The 18,447-nt window shown below is 46.8% G+C and overlaps 1 protein-coding gene across 1 annotated transcript in view; it reads right to left on the bottom strand.

Moving 5' to 3' along the window:
* Nucleotides 1–4,467: 4,467 nt before the first annotated feature.
* The window catches only part of MUC3A (mucin 3A, cell surface associated), a 29,311-nt gene continuing 15,331 nt past the window's right edge, over nucleotides 4,468–18,447 (bottom strand). Inside the window, 2 exon segments of the mRNA XM_090279337.1 lie at nucleotides 4,468–4,534; nucleotides 5,050–5,211. Coding sequence (XP_090135463.1) covers nucleotides 4,468–4,534; nucleotides 5,050–5,211 — 229 coding nt within the window.

Raw genomic sequence — 18,447 nt, 5'->3', positions numbered from 1 at the left:
GCATTTGGTGCAGAGGTAGAAGGTGAGAGAGGGTTGGGAAGGGCACATACACAAGGTAAGGTCAGACCTTAACATTGGTTGAACATCTGTCATGTGCCAGGGATTGTGCTGGGGGATTTCATCTAATGCTCTAGTGCTAACAAGTCAGCATTCTCCTCTTCACTTTCTGGAGAAAAAACTGAGGCTGAGAGAGTCTAACCTGAATGGCTTCCAAAGCCCTTGCTCTTCCCGCAAATCTCCCTGGGGAAGGTAGAAGAGAAGGCAAGGGACATGCGGCTGCACTCTGGGCAGAAAGTACCCACACATATGCCCTCAGGAAGCAGCCCTCCCTAGCGCGTTGGCAGGTCTTGGAGATGCTGGTAGGGCTGGGGCTGTGAGGGTGGCAGGGCCGGGGGTCACTCACCATTCTCAGCAGCACCATGGAGGGACAGGAGCTGGAGGACAAGGGGCAGCAGGCAGATCGTCGTTGTCAGCTGCCTTGACATGGGAGCTCAGAGCATAGCACACCTGTCCTCCACTGTCTTGGAAATAAGCAAAATAAACATCAGCCAATGAATGTTATAAATAAATAGGCCCTAGAGCCCTTTGCTCCCTGAGACAGTGAAGATCTGTGGGTAGGGCTGAATCTGAGTCAACCTGGAAGTTTCACACATGACAGGCCAAAGGGCGGAATAGGGGGGGGTACTTCCCTGTCAAGGCAGCATACGGACACACCCCAACAGAGGGGCAGACACAAGGTCTGAAGCAGCTTGGGAGAAACGAGTAGACCACTGGAGAGAGATGAGGAATGGAGGAGAGGGGGCTGGGCCTGAGCCCAAAAAAGAAAGGTGCCCTGTGTTTGACTCCATCCCCTCTGCTCAAGCCCTCTTTACTGCTCCTGTGGATAACCCGCCCGACCTCCCAGGACATAGGGTGCAGGTCATGGCCACACCATTCTGGGATGACTGAGAGTTTTTGGGTCTGTGGGCCCAGGAATCTGTAGGTTCACTGTGAACCTGGGCCACCATGGCCATCTGGAATGACCTGGGCACCCCCTCAAGGTCAGCAGAGCCAAGTGCTCACTCCTTTGCTCTCACCCCTGACTCCCTGGGCCAGAGGCCCACTTCCCTCTCCCAAACCTGACCATAGGCTCATCTGACATAGGGACCTCAGGGAGAGATGGGCCTGGTCCTCACAGGCCTAGAACAGGCGAGGGGCTTTGTGTTCCACATGTGGGCACAAGAAGGCAATGAAAGTGTCCCATGTCCAGACTTGGCACCGAACCCTGGAAGGAGTGCTCTCTCCAGGAAGGACCTTTCCAGAGGCCCCAGCAGAAGAGGAAGGAAAACACTGCACTCTGCTCTTTAAACCTTTTTTATTGGTAGGTAAATTCCAAAGTGAGGAGTCACTGTGGATGGAACAAACAAGGATTCAGAGGTGTCAGGCAGCCTTGAGACTCTCGAATGGAGGGTGCAGGAGCTGAAAGGGGCTCACAACCAGGGTGAGAGCCCAGCCCGCCAGCTCTGAACTAACCGCTTTGGGCCCTGACATCTGTTTCCTCTTGACCTGTGATGGGCTCTCTGTCTGCAGCTGTCTTTTTAAAAAAGATCTTATTTATTCATTTTTAGAAACAGGGAAAGGGAGAGAGAAAGAGAGAGAAAGACATTGATGTGCAAGAGAAACGATAGGTTGCCTCTCGCATACCCCCAACTAGGGACCTGGCCCACAACCCAGGCATGTGCCCTGACCAGGAATCAAACAAGTGATCTTTTGGCTCGCAGGCCAGCACTCAATCCACTGAGCCACACCAGCCAGGGCTGCTGCTGTCTTGCTCAGATCTGGGTGAGGGCTGGGAGACCTTGCCCTGTTCACTGAGCAGTTGTCACCTTGCTCGGCCTCTAAATGTGCAGCTGGGGGTTCGGAGAGAGAAGGCGAGGCCAGAGGGCTGCCTCTGGACCAACTGTGCCCTACTCTTCTCTGGAAGCCACAGGGTGGTGGGGAGCAGAAGTGGGGAAGTGGGAGCAGCTCCTACCGGTGGATGGGTCAATGTTCTTCAGGGAGGGTCAGAAGTGGCTATTGGCAGTTTCAAGGCTGAATTTGTCCTTCAAATTCTGATCTGTGGGGAGAACTTTGATCTGTCGGGAGAACTACTGGGGTGAGAGTGAGCCTGGGGGAGGCCGGAGAGACACAGAGGTGGAGATTTTTTCCTAGTGAAAGAAATAGTCCTGCCCTTACCGGTATGGTTCAGTTGGTCCGGCATCATTCTGCGAAGCAAAAGGTCACATGTTGATTCCTGGTTGGGGTACATGCCTAGATTACAGGTCTTCCATCAGGGTGCTTACAAGAGGCAACTGGTCCATGTTTCTCTCTGACATCAATGTTTCTCTCCCTCTCTTTCTCCCTCCCTTACCTTCTCTCTAAAATAAATAAGCACTGGCTGGTGTGGCTCAATGGATTGAGCGCCAGCCTGTGAACCAAAGTGTCACTGGTTCAATTCCTAGTCAGGGCACATGCCTGGGTTGCCGGTCAGGTCCCCAGTTGGGGGCGCATGAGAGGCAACCACACATTGATGTTTCTCTCTCTTTCTTTCTCCCTCCTTTCCCCTCTCTCTAAAAATAAATAAATACAATGTTAAAAATAAAAATAAATAAAATCTTTCAAAAAAAAGAGACCTATATCTGCCCTAAACTGCATAACCCATGGTCCATCCATTCTTCCACCATTGCAGCTTATCTATGAGGTGGGTTTTGACAACTCTAGAACCTAGGGAGCTGGCCCAGTGTGATGCAGGGACAGGAAGGAACCAGAGCAGCAGCACCCTGATGTGTCTTGGGGTTAAAAGTCATGGCCAGGGTGAGTGTGGGCCCTGGGTGGAGTAGGACTGACTGAGGTCAGGGTGGAGCAGGAGGAAGGGACTGCTCAGGAGTCACCAGTACACATTCATAGTGATGCTAACCATGGCAGGCAGAAACTAGCTGTGCCCTGACTCTACTCATTCAAGTTGGCTGTGTTCAGCATCCACTTCCCCAGTCTTCCAAGTGACTTCCTCCTCTGCCACAGGCCAAGAGCACCTTCCTGACCACTCCTCTTGGCCTTGTTCAAGGTCATCTCCAGGGCCCTGCCTGTAGCCCCCTCTCTTCCCATGCCCACATTCTGTCCACTTCATCCACCATCAGCCTCAATCAGACCCCACTCAGGATGCCTCACTTGTAGCTTCTCCCTCTTGTGCCCTGTCTCAGGCAGTGCCCCCCAACCCTAGAACCAGTCTTTGTCTTTCCCCAAGCCTGCAAACAACAAGCCCTGTCCCTCTCACTGGCATCTAAACTCTCTCATCTGCTGTCCCCTCCTTTCAGTCCCCACTGCGTACATTCAGCCTGTATTACTGGGAACAACTCCCTTAGTCTCCCCACTTTAGTGTTGTCTCCTTATATGCACCTGAGTGAACTGCTCAAAATGCACATCTGGCCCCTGCAGTGGGTGTCCCAATCAAGGCCCATGAAGACCTTCATGACCTGGCTCTGCCAACCTCATGTCCACTGACCTGCCTACAGTCCCAGCACAGGCCACACTCTTGCTCACCTCCATGCCTTTTTTAAAGCAATGCCCCCTACTTGGAAAGCTCTGTCCCTTCTCACTGGGATAAGGCCTTGCTCCTCACTGGTATCAGGCAGTACACAAATAACACACCATATCATAGGTAGCAATGCCCCAAGCCCACAGTGAATCAGAGATTCAGGCAACACCCTCTGCCTGGACTGAGTCAGACAGACTTCTGTGCATGACCTTATCATTGTACTCACTGTGTGTGTCTGCTGCCCTCACCTGGGGTGGTCTCCGGGAGTAGGAACCAGCTCTCATCCCTCCCTGTAGACCCTCCACAGAGTTTTCAGGATTTGCTGGGGGGTAGGGGGGATGGACAGCAATGACATGACAGTATTCCATAGCAGCTGGGGCTGCTAGGGACTCTGGGAGCCAGAAGAGGCTGAACACACAGGAGATTCCATGGAGAGGCAATGTATGAACCTGATCTTGGAAACAGAACAGTATTGGGGGGTTGCAGAGACTTGGGTGAGGGGAACCTTCCAGACAGTGATACAGTAGATCAAAGGTGTAGAAGAGGGACAATGGTGGGAGTGGGCTGCACACAAGCTGGGGGACCTGAGAAAAGACTGGAGGTCATCAGGGGCTGCTCATGGGAGCTCAAGGTCAGCAGGCTGCAGAGCAGCTGGCTGTCAAAGCAGATGTGGGATGGACTGGCAGAATGAGTATCACTTACAGTCACACCAGATTTAACTGAGATGCCTTCCCGGCCTTTTACCCTCCAGCTTTGCTCCCTTTTGCCAGACAAGAGGTACCTTCAAGATGTCTGTGTTCTTGAAACTGCCAAGGATGGCTTCTCTTTGCCACTCTCGAGACACATTATACTCTTGCTTGCTAACAGAAAGGCTGTGAGCAGCTGGTGGCAGGCAGAGAGGTAGAAGAAGAGGCTCAGGACACCTTGACTATCAGCTTCCAGAAGGGTCTGACCATGGCCAAGTCCTGAGTCAGGGAGGAGCTGCCCAAAACAAAGAGCATGCCTGGGGATGTCACCATGGCCTGCTCTTCTTTCACTCTTCTCAGTGGGCTTCAGTTTCCTTATCTGTGCGATGATGTGGGCACTGGACTAGTGTCAGAGCGGCTCCTTTTGCCAACTGCCGGCCCAGGCTTTTGCTGGGGGGCATTTCATGGCAACCTTCTCAAATAGATCTTATCCATTTTACAGCTGGGGAAAGTGACACCAGACAGCACATTCCCAGTGTCCCAGTGTCCTGGACTCTGTGGCAGCCAAGGTGATTACAAATGCCACATAACTTCATTATATCATCCAGTTCCAGTACATAAGTATTACTTTCCACCTCTCTGCCAAACAGATTTACCCTATAAGACCAGCAGGCTGCTCTTTGCTGTACCCGGAGCTGGGAGGGGCTGGATCCTGTGGGCTTTGGCTGATGTCCAATTGCTGAACTAGAAGCAGAGCCTTGGGATATCCCAACTGTGGTCTCCTCACTAGGCCCAGCCACAGAAGCTCACCTGTGCAGTTTCTTCTGGAATCCACCAAAGACGATGGTCAGGACAACCACCACGACCACCAGTAGTACCAGCATGACCCTTTCACTCCCATACAGCAGGTTTTTTCTGGCACTTAGTTCACAGGTTTCTTCCCAGTACCAGTGCATGCCATAGTTTGAACAACTGGGGACATGCACGCAAGCTCAGGCCAGCCCACTGACAACCCTACACCCAATCTCCACAAAACAAAAAATCAACGTCAAAAACAAGGAAACTGGCTCTCCCTTTGAAGGCAGGTGTCTGTGAGCAAACTAAAATGGGGGCCAGTTGGGTGTACCTTTGCATTCTTCAGAATTACTGGGTAGCTTTTTGGTCTCATACATAATCTTGGCCTTTACAATCTTAGTGATGTTTGCAATCAGTTCCTGACATGCTGGTGTAAAATGTCCTCCAGGACACTGGAGTGGGCTGAGGCAGAGGTGCCTCCAACACCTTAGGCTCGGTTGGAAACTCCTCTGTCCAGCAGAGGTTTCACGACCATGGCAGACAAATCTATCCAGGACACTATATTATGTCTGGGGGGAAGGAAAGTGGCTGCTCTTTCTAGGGGAGAACAGCAATCAAACCTCCGTCCCTCATGCCTTTTATTGAGGAGAATACACACGGGAGATACAAGGTCAAAATTCATGAGTCATCAATAGCTTTTAGGCATTTGGATTATAGTTGACAGTAACAGATTACAAGTACCAGTACACAGGGCACAGTGACCAGTCTGTGTCAGGGTTTATTAAACATCTTAATGCCACACTGGCATTAGGTGCAAGGTTTCATACGTTCCTTGCTAGAGATTGTTTATGTTACATTAAAGATAAGAAAAGCAGAGCAAGTTCTAAGGCATGATAAGCATTCTTTAAATCCAATTCCCATGGAAACCCTCTGAGTGGCTTTCGGTTATGTCTCCCACGCAGCCTTATGTTGAGACTTAAAGACAAGCACAGCCAGGGCGGTGGCGGCAGGTCATGCTCAGGTTGGGGCTACAATTCTCTAAACCACAAGGATCGGTTCCCTACAGTGGGCACTTTTTCAGTGTCCTCCAGGACAATGCCATGTTTCACCATGATCCTGCCATTGCTAGAACCACGGGCTGGTTCATCAGTAACCTCATATTATCCACTTTCCCAGAAAGTGAGGCCCAAGAAGCAAGAGGGGTGGAGAGAGACAATTAGCCTTATGATTCAGAGGCAAGACAGACTGGAGACTCTTCCCTCCAGCAGTTAACAATCCAGAGGGAGCCCGCAGAGTAAAACAATCTAAGATCTCAAAATATCAGTGATCACAGTGAATGCCAACTGGCCAAATCCATTCCTAAAACTGGAAGCTTTGGGGAGAAAATGTAGAGAAATTGAACCCTTGTGCACTGTTGGTGAGAATATAAAACAGTGCAGCTGCTATGGAGAACAGTATGGAGGATCCTCAAAAAATTAAAAATAGAGCTATTATATTGTCTAGCTATTCTACTTCTGGATATTTACTGAAAATAATTGAAAGCAATAAACCCATGTCTCTATGGTCAATTAACAATTGACAAAGGGGGCAGGAGCATAAAATGGAGAGATCTGGAGAGATACATATAAAAAGAAAGAAAGAAAGAAAGAAAGATAGAAAGAAAGAAACTAGACTACAATTTACACCATACCACAAAATAAACTCAAGATGGGTAAAAGACTTAAATATAAGTTGTGACACTATAAAAGTCCTAACAGAAAGCATAGGCAATAAATTTCAGATATCCCATGCAGCAATATTTTCACTGATATATCTCCTAGGGCAAAGGAAGTAAAAGAAAGAATAAACAAATGCAACTACATCAAATTTAAAAGCTTCTGCACAGCTAAAGAAAACATCAGCAAAATGAAAAGGGAACAAATCGTATGGGAAAATATATTTGCCAATGACACCTCAGACAAGGGTGTGATCTCCAAAATATATAAAGAACACATACGACTCAACACCAGGAAGACAAACAATCCAATTAAAAAATGGGCAGATACTGGGGCCAAGATGGACAAGCTTAGACTGACACGCTTGTCTCCCTCCACAGCTGAGTAGGAATACAACTACCTCAAAACCAAAGATAATCAGAAATTCCAGAAAATAAAACTACATGTAATTCCAATGTATGAAGTTATAAACCAGCAGTGCTCGTCTGGACGGGTAGGAGGGGCGAAGTCAGAATCAGGATGGAAAGGTCAGGCTGTACTGTCTGAGGTAGCAGCGGGGATAGCGGTGGGACTGTGAGGAACGCCAGGGGAGCAATCCCAGCTGCAGTTGAGAGCCGGCAGCTCGCGACTTCAATGCTGGGGAAGGCCGTGGGGAAGAAGCCTCCCGGTCTCTCAGCGGAGAGTAATGGCAGGAATCCATCTTGGATCCCTGCCCCCACACAAAGCGCCACAGAGCGGTGAAAAAGGTCGCCAGTTGGGGTAGTGACGAGTGCACGGGCCTCCGCCCCCTACAGCCCGCCCAGGAAGCAAAGGTAAACAGAAAACTGTCAGGATGAAGCAGACCATGATTGGAATCCCGGTGACGCAGCTCACCGGGCAGCAGTTGAGGGACCTAACAGATGAGCAAATAAGAAATCTTTCTGAGGCTCAGTTCAGAGCTATAGTCATAAGGTGGCTTACAGAATTAACAAAAGATTTGGAACAAGATGTGGAAAGAATGAAAGCTAGTCACACTGAAATGAACAAAAACACATATGAGACAAGTGGTGAGGAAATGAAAACCAGAGATCAAATCAACGAATTGGAACATAGGCAGCAAACAAACAGTCAACCAGTGCAGAAAGAGAAAACAAAAAGGGAGGAACACGAGGAGAGGCTCAGAAACCTCTGGGACAGCTATAAGCGAATGAACATTCGAATTATAGGATTGCCAGAGGGTGAAGAAGAAGAACTAGAAATAGAAAAATTATGTGAAAAAATAATGAAGTAGAACTTCCCAAACTTGGGGAAGGAAATTGACTTACAGTTTCAGGAAGCACAGAGAGGTCCAGAAAAACTGGACCCAGGGAGAAACACTCCAAGACACATTATAATTAAATGGTCGAAAATTAAAGATAAAGAGAGAATCTTAAAAGCAGCAAGAGAGAAGAAAAAAATCATGTACAAAGGGGTCCCAATTAGACTAATCAGCTGACTTCTCAAGGGAGACCCTGCAGGCAAGAAGGGACTGGCAAGAAATATTCAAAGTAATGAAAATTAGAAACCTACAGCCACAAATACTCTATCCAGTGAAACTGTCATTCAGAATAGAAGGGCAGAGAAAGTCTTTCCAGGACAAAATAAAACTGAAGGAGTTCATTAGATCCAAACCACTATTATATGAGATGTTAAAGAGACTGGTTTAGAAGAAGGAGGATCAAAATTATGAACATTAAAATGAAAACTGCATCACAACAACCAACAACAGAAGCTAGGGAATCGAAACAAAGGCAAACTAAGTAGGCAACAAGAGTGGAAAAAGAATTATAGGTATGGGGAACATATTGGGGGGAGGTCAGCAGGGAGGGGGAAGGGGAAAGGGAAGGAGATGGTACAGGAATTAAGAGGCATAGTAGGAGGGAATGGAGTGGACAGGAAGAGATTGAGAAGAACTATATGCACAACCAATGGACATGGACTAAAAGGGGGGGACAACTGGAGGGAGGGGTGTCACTGGGTGGAGGGGAGCAGAGGGAAAAGAAATTGGGACAACTGTAACAGTATAATCAATAAAACATATTAAAAAATAAAATAATAAAATAAAATAAAAAATGGACAAAGGACCTGAACAGACACTTCTCCAAGGAGGACCCACAGAGGGCCCATAGACATATGAAAGGATGCACCACATCACACATCACTAGCCATCAGAGAGATGCAAATTAAAACCACCATTAGATATGACCTCACACCCATCAGAATGGCCATCATTAACAAATCAACAAACAACAAGTGCTGGTGAGGATGTGGAGAAAAGGGAAGCCTACGGCACTGTTGCACTGTCAGTGGGAATGTAGGCTGTCGCAGCCACTGTGGAAAACAGTATGGAATTTCCTCAAAAAAACTAAAAATGGAACTGCCTTTTGATCCAGTGATTTCACTGCTGGAATTATACCTAAGAATCCTAAAACACCAATTCGAAAGAACCTATGCACCTCTATGTTCATAGCAGCATTATTTACAATAGCCAAGTGCTAGAAACAGCCTAAGTGCCCATCAGTAAATGAGTGGATCAAAAAACTGTAGTACATTTGCACAATGTAATACTACACAGCAGAAAGAAAGAAGGAACTCCTACCTTTCACGCAGCATGGATGAAGCTGGAGAGTATCATGCTGAGTGAAATAAACCAGTAGGCAAAAGACAAATACCGTATGATCTCACCTATAAGTGGAACCTAATGAACAAGACAAACAAATGAGCAAAATAGAACCAGAGGCATGGAAATAAGGAACAAACTGACAGTGACCAGAGGGGAAGTCGGAGAGGGAGAAGGGGGGAAATAAGGGGAAAGGTCTAGTCAAAGAACAAGCATAAATGACCCACGGACATGGACAACAGGGTGGGGATTGACTGTGGGAGCAGGGCAGGGGGTGTGGGCCCGGCAGTGGCGAGCAACACAGGGGGAAATTGGGACAACTGTAATTGAAAAATAAAATAAAATAATTTAAAACATAAATAAATAAGTAAATAAATAAATAAATCCACCAAAAAAAAAAAAAAAAAAAAAAGGAAAAGAAAAGAAAAGAATTGAAAGCAGGCATTCAAAGAGATATTTGTACACCCATGTTCATAACAGCATTATTTGCAGTAGCTAAAACATGGAAGCTATCCATTGATGGGTACATGGATAAGTAATATGTGGTCTATATGTACAGGCCTATAAGTATATTAATCAGCCTTAAAAAGGAAGGAAATTCTGACACATGCTACAACATGGATGAACCTTGAGGAAATTATGCTAAGTGAAGTAAGCCAGTTAGTCACAAAAGGACAAATACTGTATGAGTATTTATATGAATACTAATGTGAGGTACCTAGAGTAGTCAAATTTATAGAGACAGAAGGTAGAATGATGGTTGCCAGAGATGGGATGAGGGGAAATAGAAAGTTAGTGTTTAAGGTGTACAGAGTTTCATTCTGGGAAGATAAAAAATTCTAAAGATAGATGGTGCTGGCGGCTGCACAGCAATATGAATGTACTTAGTGCCACTGAACTAAATGTACACTTAAAATAGTTCACGGCAAATTCTATGTTATGACTATTTTACCACAATAAAAGTATTTTAAATTACAAAATTAAAAACAGAGGCTCTTGAATTATGTTTTGGAAACCAAATAAATGAGCTTATGGAAATGAAGAAACACAAAGTCACTTTGGAAACATGATTCCAATGTAGAAGCTTCTTTTAGATGGTCAGCAATGCTGTTAAGGGGAGAGAGCTTGAGATAAGATCAGCCATTGCTCACAGCCATTGTGACAGAGAAGTCAGGGGCAGGATCCAGCAGAACTTGAACAAAAAATATCCTGAGCCAAAATGGAGATGGAGACAGACAATGATAATGCTTGGTCGGTGGAGAGGGTGCAGTTGGAGGACTCTGAGCCATGGAACCCAGGGCTCTTGACAGTGTGGCTCTCCCTCCTTCCTGAAACCCTTTCCTCCCCTAGCTGCTGGGACATGACAGCCTCAGGGCACCCTTCCAACCCCTTTGTCTGCTTCTTTCTACTCTTTTTAGGGAGCTCTGTCTTCTCATGCCTGTCTCTTAGGTGCTGGTGCTTTCTGTGCTTCTTTTCTGGGATATTGTCACTCCTGTACTGGGACCATCCCTGGGCCATCTGATCTACTTTGATCTACTCCCAGGGCTTCCAGGGATGCCAGTGCGGGTGTCTCCACTCAGATCCTGCCTATCACATATTCAACTGCTGACTGCTCCATCACTCAATCACTCTACATGGCTGGGCCCTGGCACCTGAGACTTGACATGGCCGATGCCAAATTCATTGTCTTCTTCCTCCGTCCTACTCTTCCTTATGCTTATCACCTCAGCAAAGGCACCCCACACTCCCAGCACCTCAGAAATCTGGTGTCATTTATCCTTCTCCCACCCACCAAATCCTTATGATCTGCTGGTCCTGCCCCCTAAAGACCTTTCATACCAGACTATTTTTCTTCTGCACTGTCACCTGTGTGGTCCAGGCCACCATCATTTCATCCCTCCACCCATTCTCAGCCCAGTGGTCAGATTGTAGTCTGCATCACAAATCAGATACTATCCCACATGGGCCATAACTGCTGATTCTTGAAGTCTAAATAACTTGGTAGGGGTCATCTTTCCAACTGCCTCTCCCACCATTACCCCTTTGCCCTCAAGCAGACAACTGTTCTTTATATTCCTGGAATCTACCCTCCTCTCTCTCACCTCTGGGCTCCTCGTCATTGATTCTCTCTGCTGTGACACCCCTGCCCCTCCTTTCCCTCTACCTGGCCCATTCCTCCTTATCTTTCAAACCTAGCTGTCACTTATTCCAGGAAGTTTTCCCTCCACCTCACCAAGCTTGCAGCCAGGACCTCTCCCATTGCACCCCAGGTGCCCCTTACCATAACTCTAACCAGGCTGCACAGCCATTTTGCTGCCTGTGTTCTGCCACTCTAAGTTCCATGAAGACCAGGACCACTGTGTTCCCAGCACCAAGCATAGAGTAGACTTCCAATACAAGTTTGTTGCCTGGATAAATAATGAGTAAGTAAATGAATGAATGGTCTCAGAGCCCTCAGGTGTTACCTCAGGTCTGGGGGCCTCTCTGGCTCAGTCAAGTATTGATACTCTGACCATTCAAGATAGGAGGAAGCAGGGAAGAGAGGGGGTTTCCCACAGTCTATAAACCCACCCCTCACACATACTCACAGCAGTTCCCTAATGATCACACTTCTGAATTAGGAGAAGTCGTTGCCCATGTAAGCTTTATTCATCTGAAAGGGAAAAAAAAGGCAGCTGAGCACATATGGGCCTGCAGCATGCAGCAGCCCTGTCCCATATATTGGGGGCACCCTCAGGGCCCCTTCCCCTAGGGAGCCCATGTATTAGCCAATAGGAAAGGAGGAAGGGAGGGTGCAGAGACCCTCTCTCTGCCAGGATGTGGGTGGTGTATGATTCAAGGAAGGAAACTCTCCAAAGACCCCTCTCAGAATCTGGGTAGTCTAAAGGGACCCAGGAGCTGAGAGACCCTGAACAGTAAGTAAGTTAGGATGAACTCATGCATCTCTTCTCACATCAGACATCCACACTGGGAATCTGGCCTTGCCCTGCTCTTGAATAGCTGAGTGAAGTCCCAGTGTGCCTGGAAGGATATGTTATTCATGTCTTCTGTGAAGTCACTTTCAATGTAACTCTTAAAGTGGCATTGATTTTTTTCCCTGGGATTTCTGTGGGAACAGGTCACATTATGCATGAGAAAGTCACCTTTCAGTAATATCTTCTGAAATTTGTTAATTTCTACCTATTTGTCTCATGGAGGCACAGAAAATGGGTAGAAGAGAAGATGAAAATTCAAGAGGCAGGTAGGAGTCACTAAAATTTCTGCACCTTGTCTCTGAGTATGATGAGGAGCTAGTGGCCAGGATCACAACTCAGAGAGAATTAACTGGAGGGTTCCAAAAGGGATTGAGATAGAAACAACCTGATGATAAGGGCAGGTGAGCTAGTGAAAAGGGCCCTGGAGAGGGAAGCAGAAGGTCCGTGTTCTCCCTGTGTTTGGCCTGAGTAAAAGTCACATTTTCTCCTCTTCTTACACAGTGAAGCAGTGGTAGCAGGTGATCTTTCCAGTGACATCCTCCAATTTTAAATAGTTAAAGAGCATGGGGACAATCTACAGGTCTCAGAAATGGTCAATACTGAGGAAGAAGTCCAAAAGGTGTAGACACTGGTAACTAAATTAGCCTTGGGGACAGACACACTCTTTCATCCCAGGAAACCCCATTCTGGCACTGCCCTTCATAGGGGTAGAATGCAACACAGTCGCCATGGAAGCCTAAGAAACTGTTTCAAGTCTCATCGTTCAGGCATTGCACTAAATGAGGGTCATGGGGCCAGATGATCATACAGCAACCAAGACCCCTCAGTCGCCACCTCAATACGCAGGAGATAGTGGGGAAAGGAGGAGGGACAACAGGAGGAAGGAAACAAGGGATGAAAGAGGATGACCAAAGAAAACAAGAGTCCTACCAATCAAAATAGAGTAATATCCAATTGTAGGGACAACAAGCACCGGCAGCAAGAAGGTGTGGGAAGGGTGGAACAAGACCACAAAAAAGTCTAAGGTGATTAGCTGATGAGGGAAGATGGACAGGAAAGGCCCACAGAGAAAAATACAAGGAGACTTACTTGGTGTCATAGCTGGAGAGTGTGTCGTCATTACAGTTGTGAAAGTGCTAGTGAACAGGGGATGGAGAATTGAAGTGGCATTGTACTCAGGGAATGGAGTACAAGTATAGCCAGATGAAGTGTGAAGTGGAAACAAGAAGAGAAAAGCCAGAAGTTGTAATGGCTGAAGAAAAGTCAAGAACTGGCCTGGAGGAGAAGCCTGGAATAGTTGAGGCTGAAGTAGAGGTACCAGGGACTGTGGTACAGGAGATGTCAGATGACACTGTTGGGTTTCATGACTCTAGGTTGATTCGAAAGATTGTAGATCCTCCACTGAAGGTAGTGATTGTCAGTCCAGAGATGGCTCTAGTTGTAGAGGAGGAAGTGAGAGCTAACAGGGATGCAGGTCTAGTGCTGTCTGTGGCAAAAGGGATGGAAGTAGAAATAGTTGATTTGACAGAGTCACTGCTGGTGAAGAAGAGAGTAGAATCCTCACCCACGGTGCTGAACATTTGTCCAGAGGTGACTGGGGAAGTAGAAGAATGGATGGGCTTTTTAAGGATAATGGACTAAGATATTCTGTGGTATCAGAGGCACTGGACAAATCAGTTGTGTTGGAGGAATAAATAGTAGTGATAAAGCCACTGAACGTCTCAGTGAGGGTTGTCTGGCGGTGGAAGGCAATAAGGCAGAACCTGATGAGGATGCAGGACCACCACTTAGAGTGTAGAGAAAGTGTCAACAAAAACTGTAGAACTGTACAAACCAGAAATGGGGGTGCAGGCAGTTAGCTTTTCCATGAAAATTGTGGCTGTTTGGCCAGAGCTTGATATCGAAACAGGACTTCCATTGACAGTGGTAGAGAAGGTGACAGCTGAAAATTGGGTGAGACCAATCAAATATGGTTGCGTAGACAGTGGATGCCTCAAGAACGGTTGAGGATGTTTGCCCAGAGACCATGGTGGTGGAAATTAAATCACCAGAATCAGATGAAGAAGAATGGTTTGCATTCCCAGTAGTATAAAAGGTATCACATGGAACTGTTAGGTTAAATGAATCTGAGAAGAGTGTAAAGACAGTGGATTCCACAGTGAAGGCTGTGTTGGTGTTTCCTGATACCTACCTGTAGTGAAAGATCCTTCATATTTTGTAAAGGAGGTTTCAGAGGAAACAAATCATACTGTTTATGACAAATCATAAACAGTAGTGTAGAGAACTGACTCCTCTGTGAGTCATGTCTGTTTCTCCAGAGACCACAGTAGGGGTAGAGAGCTTAGTGGGGCTTGATGGGGAAGTAGGACTTGCATTGTCTGTGCTGTAGGAAGAGTAGTAGAAAATGTTGGTGTGGACACTTTTGAGGTGATTGTGAAATTGAATCCTGGAGGAAAAGATGTTGTTAATGCACCAGGAGTGGTAGTGTTCATGTGGACTTGATGTAATGGCAATGGTGCAGTCCCAGATAGCTGTATGTTTTGATGAACAAAGGATGCCTATAAAGACAGTGAATCTTTCCATGAGGGTTTTGATTTTTCATGCCAGGACAGCACTGATGGTAAATACATGACCAGGGCTTGAAGGGGGTGCAGCATTTCCATCATCTGTGGTAGACAAGGTTGACTTTGAAAAATCAAGCATGGTTGTGAAGACAGAGGGGTAATCCAGTGTGAGTTGTAGCACTGCATCCAGTGACCAGGAAATTGGTGGAAAATGTGTCGGACTTGAGGGAGAAGAACTTGTATTGTAGGAAGAGTCTGTGGATTCCACAGTAGTAGATGTGGCTGATAGTCCTTCACCACCAGAAGACATCAATAATTCATGAGCACTTGATGTGGACACCTTCTCAGTAAGAGTGGTTGAAGGTGACTCTGTGGATTGAGAAGAATCAGAGACGCTGACGTGATCTATGAATTTGTCAATGAGTTTAGTGGCAGCCTGTCCCAGACTGGCTGGGAGATAGCTGCAGCCCATGATACTGGAACAGGACTTTACTTTTCAGGGGTATAGGAAGTGTCAGGGGAACCTGTAGATTTGGACAGTTTGGGGGTATTTTGATCTAGACCTTTGTCTCTTTTGTAGAATATTATTGTTTGTCTAAAGGACAAGGTGTCACTAGGTAATTTGGGAGGAGGGGTTGATGAGATTGACAAGTTGAACTGCTAGTAGTATGGCTACGAATTTTGACAAATCTGTATGGTTGTGTAGAAATATGTATATATTTCTGACTGCACATTCCTCCCTGAGCACACTGGGACATGTTCATTTACTTGGGTGCTCTGACATAACTTTGAACAGACAGTTGTACTCACACTAGTGCCCATGCACACTCCTTTTGCTCCTCATTCTGTATTTTGCAGACCAGACACTCACCTTCCATACTCTGACTGATACTTAGTCTGACAAGCCTCTCTTCCCCATCTTCCTTCACATCTGAGACTCCCCTCTATCCTAGCAGTTTCTATTGAGCCAGAGGGAGTAGGAAAGCTAAGGCACATTGCCGTGCATAATTGACTCCCTGTCCTTTGTCTCCAGACACACTTATACTAGAGCTAGCCACTCTCCCTGCAATACTCCCACCTCTATCTGGCCATCCTGAGGCCCTCACAACCTGCCCAGGTGAGCTCCTCCTCTACCCTGGGTGCCCCAACCCACTCAATGGGCTACAGTTGTCTAATAGTGAGAGTGCTGGACCTGCGCCCTTGAACTGGAGGGCTTCTTCCATCTTCTCTGTGCCACTTGAAACATGTGACTGCATGTGTAGGACTCTTTTCTTATGTAAGATGGGACTATAATCCCTGGCCCCTCTTCACCCTGCCTATGAGATTAATAAAATCCAGTATAGAAAGAATCTTTGTGGAAATAGTGCCATAAACTTAGGGGTTATTAGAGATTCTACAGGTGGTTTATAGGGGACTTTCTTGAGAGGGCAGGGCATATGGCCTCTTGTCCCTCCTGTCAGTCTTGTTCTCCTCCCCAAAGATGTCATGGAGCTGCATCTTTCTCACCTCCCTCCTTGACCCCTGGAAGAGTGGATCATGGACTCCATCAGGGTAGCAGCACCCACCATGTCCCAGATGCCCCAATTTTCACAGGGTTCTGAAAAAAACTGACAGTCTCAGGGAGAGGCCAAGAGCTGGACCAGGACTGGAGGCCAGGGTAGGTGAGGAGTGAGCAATTAGTCAAGACATGTCATCCACGTCAACAGTTCTGGATATTTAGCCTTGCAGACCACCATCAAAACATTAGGGGAGAGTACTTCCGGCCAAGATGGAGGCTTAGACGGACACGCTAGGTCTCCCTCTACAACTAGAGAGGAATACAACTACTTCAAAACAAAGGATAACTAGAAATTCCAGAAAATAAAACTACACGGAAGCCCAACATATGAAGTTATAAACCAGCGGTGCCATTTGGGCAGGTAAGAGTTAAAGAGGGCAGCGCTGTTTGCAGTCGCACCTGAGACAGCGGCGGGGCGGCGAAAAAGCCCGGCGGCAGTCAAGCCCCTGGCAGTGCGCGACCCCAGCGCTGGGGAAAGCAGCCACCGCATCGCCTTGAACAGTGAGGCCCAGGGGGGCGGGAGGACGGATCCCGGTCTCCTAGCTGAATAACTGTGTGAATCCATCTTGGACCCCCGCCCCCAAAGAAAGCACCACAGGGCTGCGAAATAGGTCGCGGACAGGCGCCGGTCGCTGATATGTGACGCGTACGCAGGCACTGCCCCCGACAGCCGGCCCAAGAAAACAAAACGCATCTGTCAAAATGAGGCAGACAACTATAGAGATCCCGGTGACACAACTCACCAGGCAACAGATAGAGAACCTGACAGATGAACAGATAAGAAACCTGTCAGAGGCTCAGTTCTGGGCCATTGTTATCAGGTGGCTTACAGAATTCACAAAAGAGCAGGAAAAAGATAAGAAAGAAGCGAAAAACATTCATAACGAAAGGAACAAAACCACATACGAGACAGATGGTGAGGGAAAAAAATCCAGAGTTCATTTCAACAAACTGGAATATGGAGAAGGAACAAGCAGTCAACCAATGCAGAGAGAGGAAATGGGAAGCAACAATGAGAGGATCAGAAACCTCTGGGACAGCTATAAAAGGCCCAACATAAGAATCATTGGTTTGCCAGAGAGTGAGGAAGATGAACTAGAACTTGAAAAATTGAGTGAAAATATAATAAAGGAGAACTTCCCAGACTTGGGGAAGGGAATAGACTTGCAGGTCCAGGAAGCAAGGAGAGTTCCCAAGAGACTGGACCCAGGGAGAACCACTCCAAGAAACATTATAATCAAAATATTAAAAATTAAAGATAAAGAGAGAATCTTAAAAGCAGCAAGAGAGAAGAAAAGAATTATGTACAAAGGGGTCCCAATTAGACTATCAGCTGACTTCTCAAGGGAGACCCTACAAGCAAGAAGGGACTGGCAAGAAATATTCAAAGTAATGAAAATCCAAAACCTACAACCACGAATACTCTATCCAGCGAAATTGTCATTCAGAATAGAAGGACAGAGAAAGTGTTTCCAGGACAAAATAAAACTGAAAGAGTTCATTAGATCCAAACCACTGTTATATGAGATGTTAAAGGGACTGGTTTAAAAAACAGAAGCTAGGGAGATGAAACAAAGGCAAACTAAACAGGCAACGAGAGTGGAAAAGGAACTGTGGGTACGGGAAGCATATTGGGGGGAGGTCAACAGGGAGGGGGAGTGGGGAGAGGGAGGGAGATGATATAGGAATTGGGGATCATGGTAGGAGGGAATGGAATAGACGGAGAGAGGTTGGGAGGAACTGTATGCACAACTAATGGACATAATCTAAAAGGGGGAGACAACTGGAGGGAGGGGGGCCACCGGGTGGAGGGGAGCAGAGGGAAGGGAAATTGGCACAAATGTAATATTTTAATCAATAAAACACATTAAATCTGAAGAAAAAAAAAACATTAGGGGAAAAGTTCCATCAATGGTTGATTGATGCAGTTGAGGTGGAAGGTGCAATAATGTCTAAGATTTTT

The sequence above is a fragment of the Furipterus horrens genome, unplaced genomic scaffold, assembly GCF_987537825.1.
Source record: "Furipterus horrens unplaced genomic scaffold, mFurHor1.1.pri manual_scaffold_5, whole genome shotgun sequence".
Classification (NCBI taxonomy): Eukaryota; Metazoa; Chordata; class Mammalia; order Chiroptera; family Furipteridae; genus Furipterus; species Furipterus horrens.
This window is presented reverse-complemented; position numbering and strand designations above follow the sequence as displayed.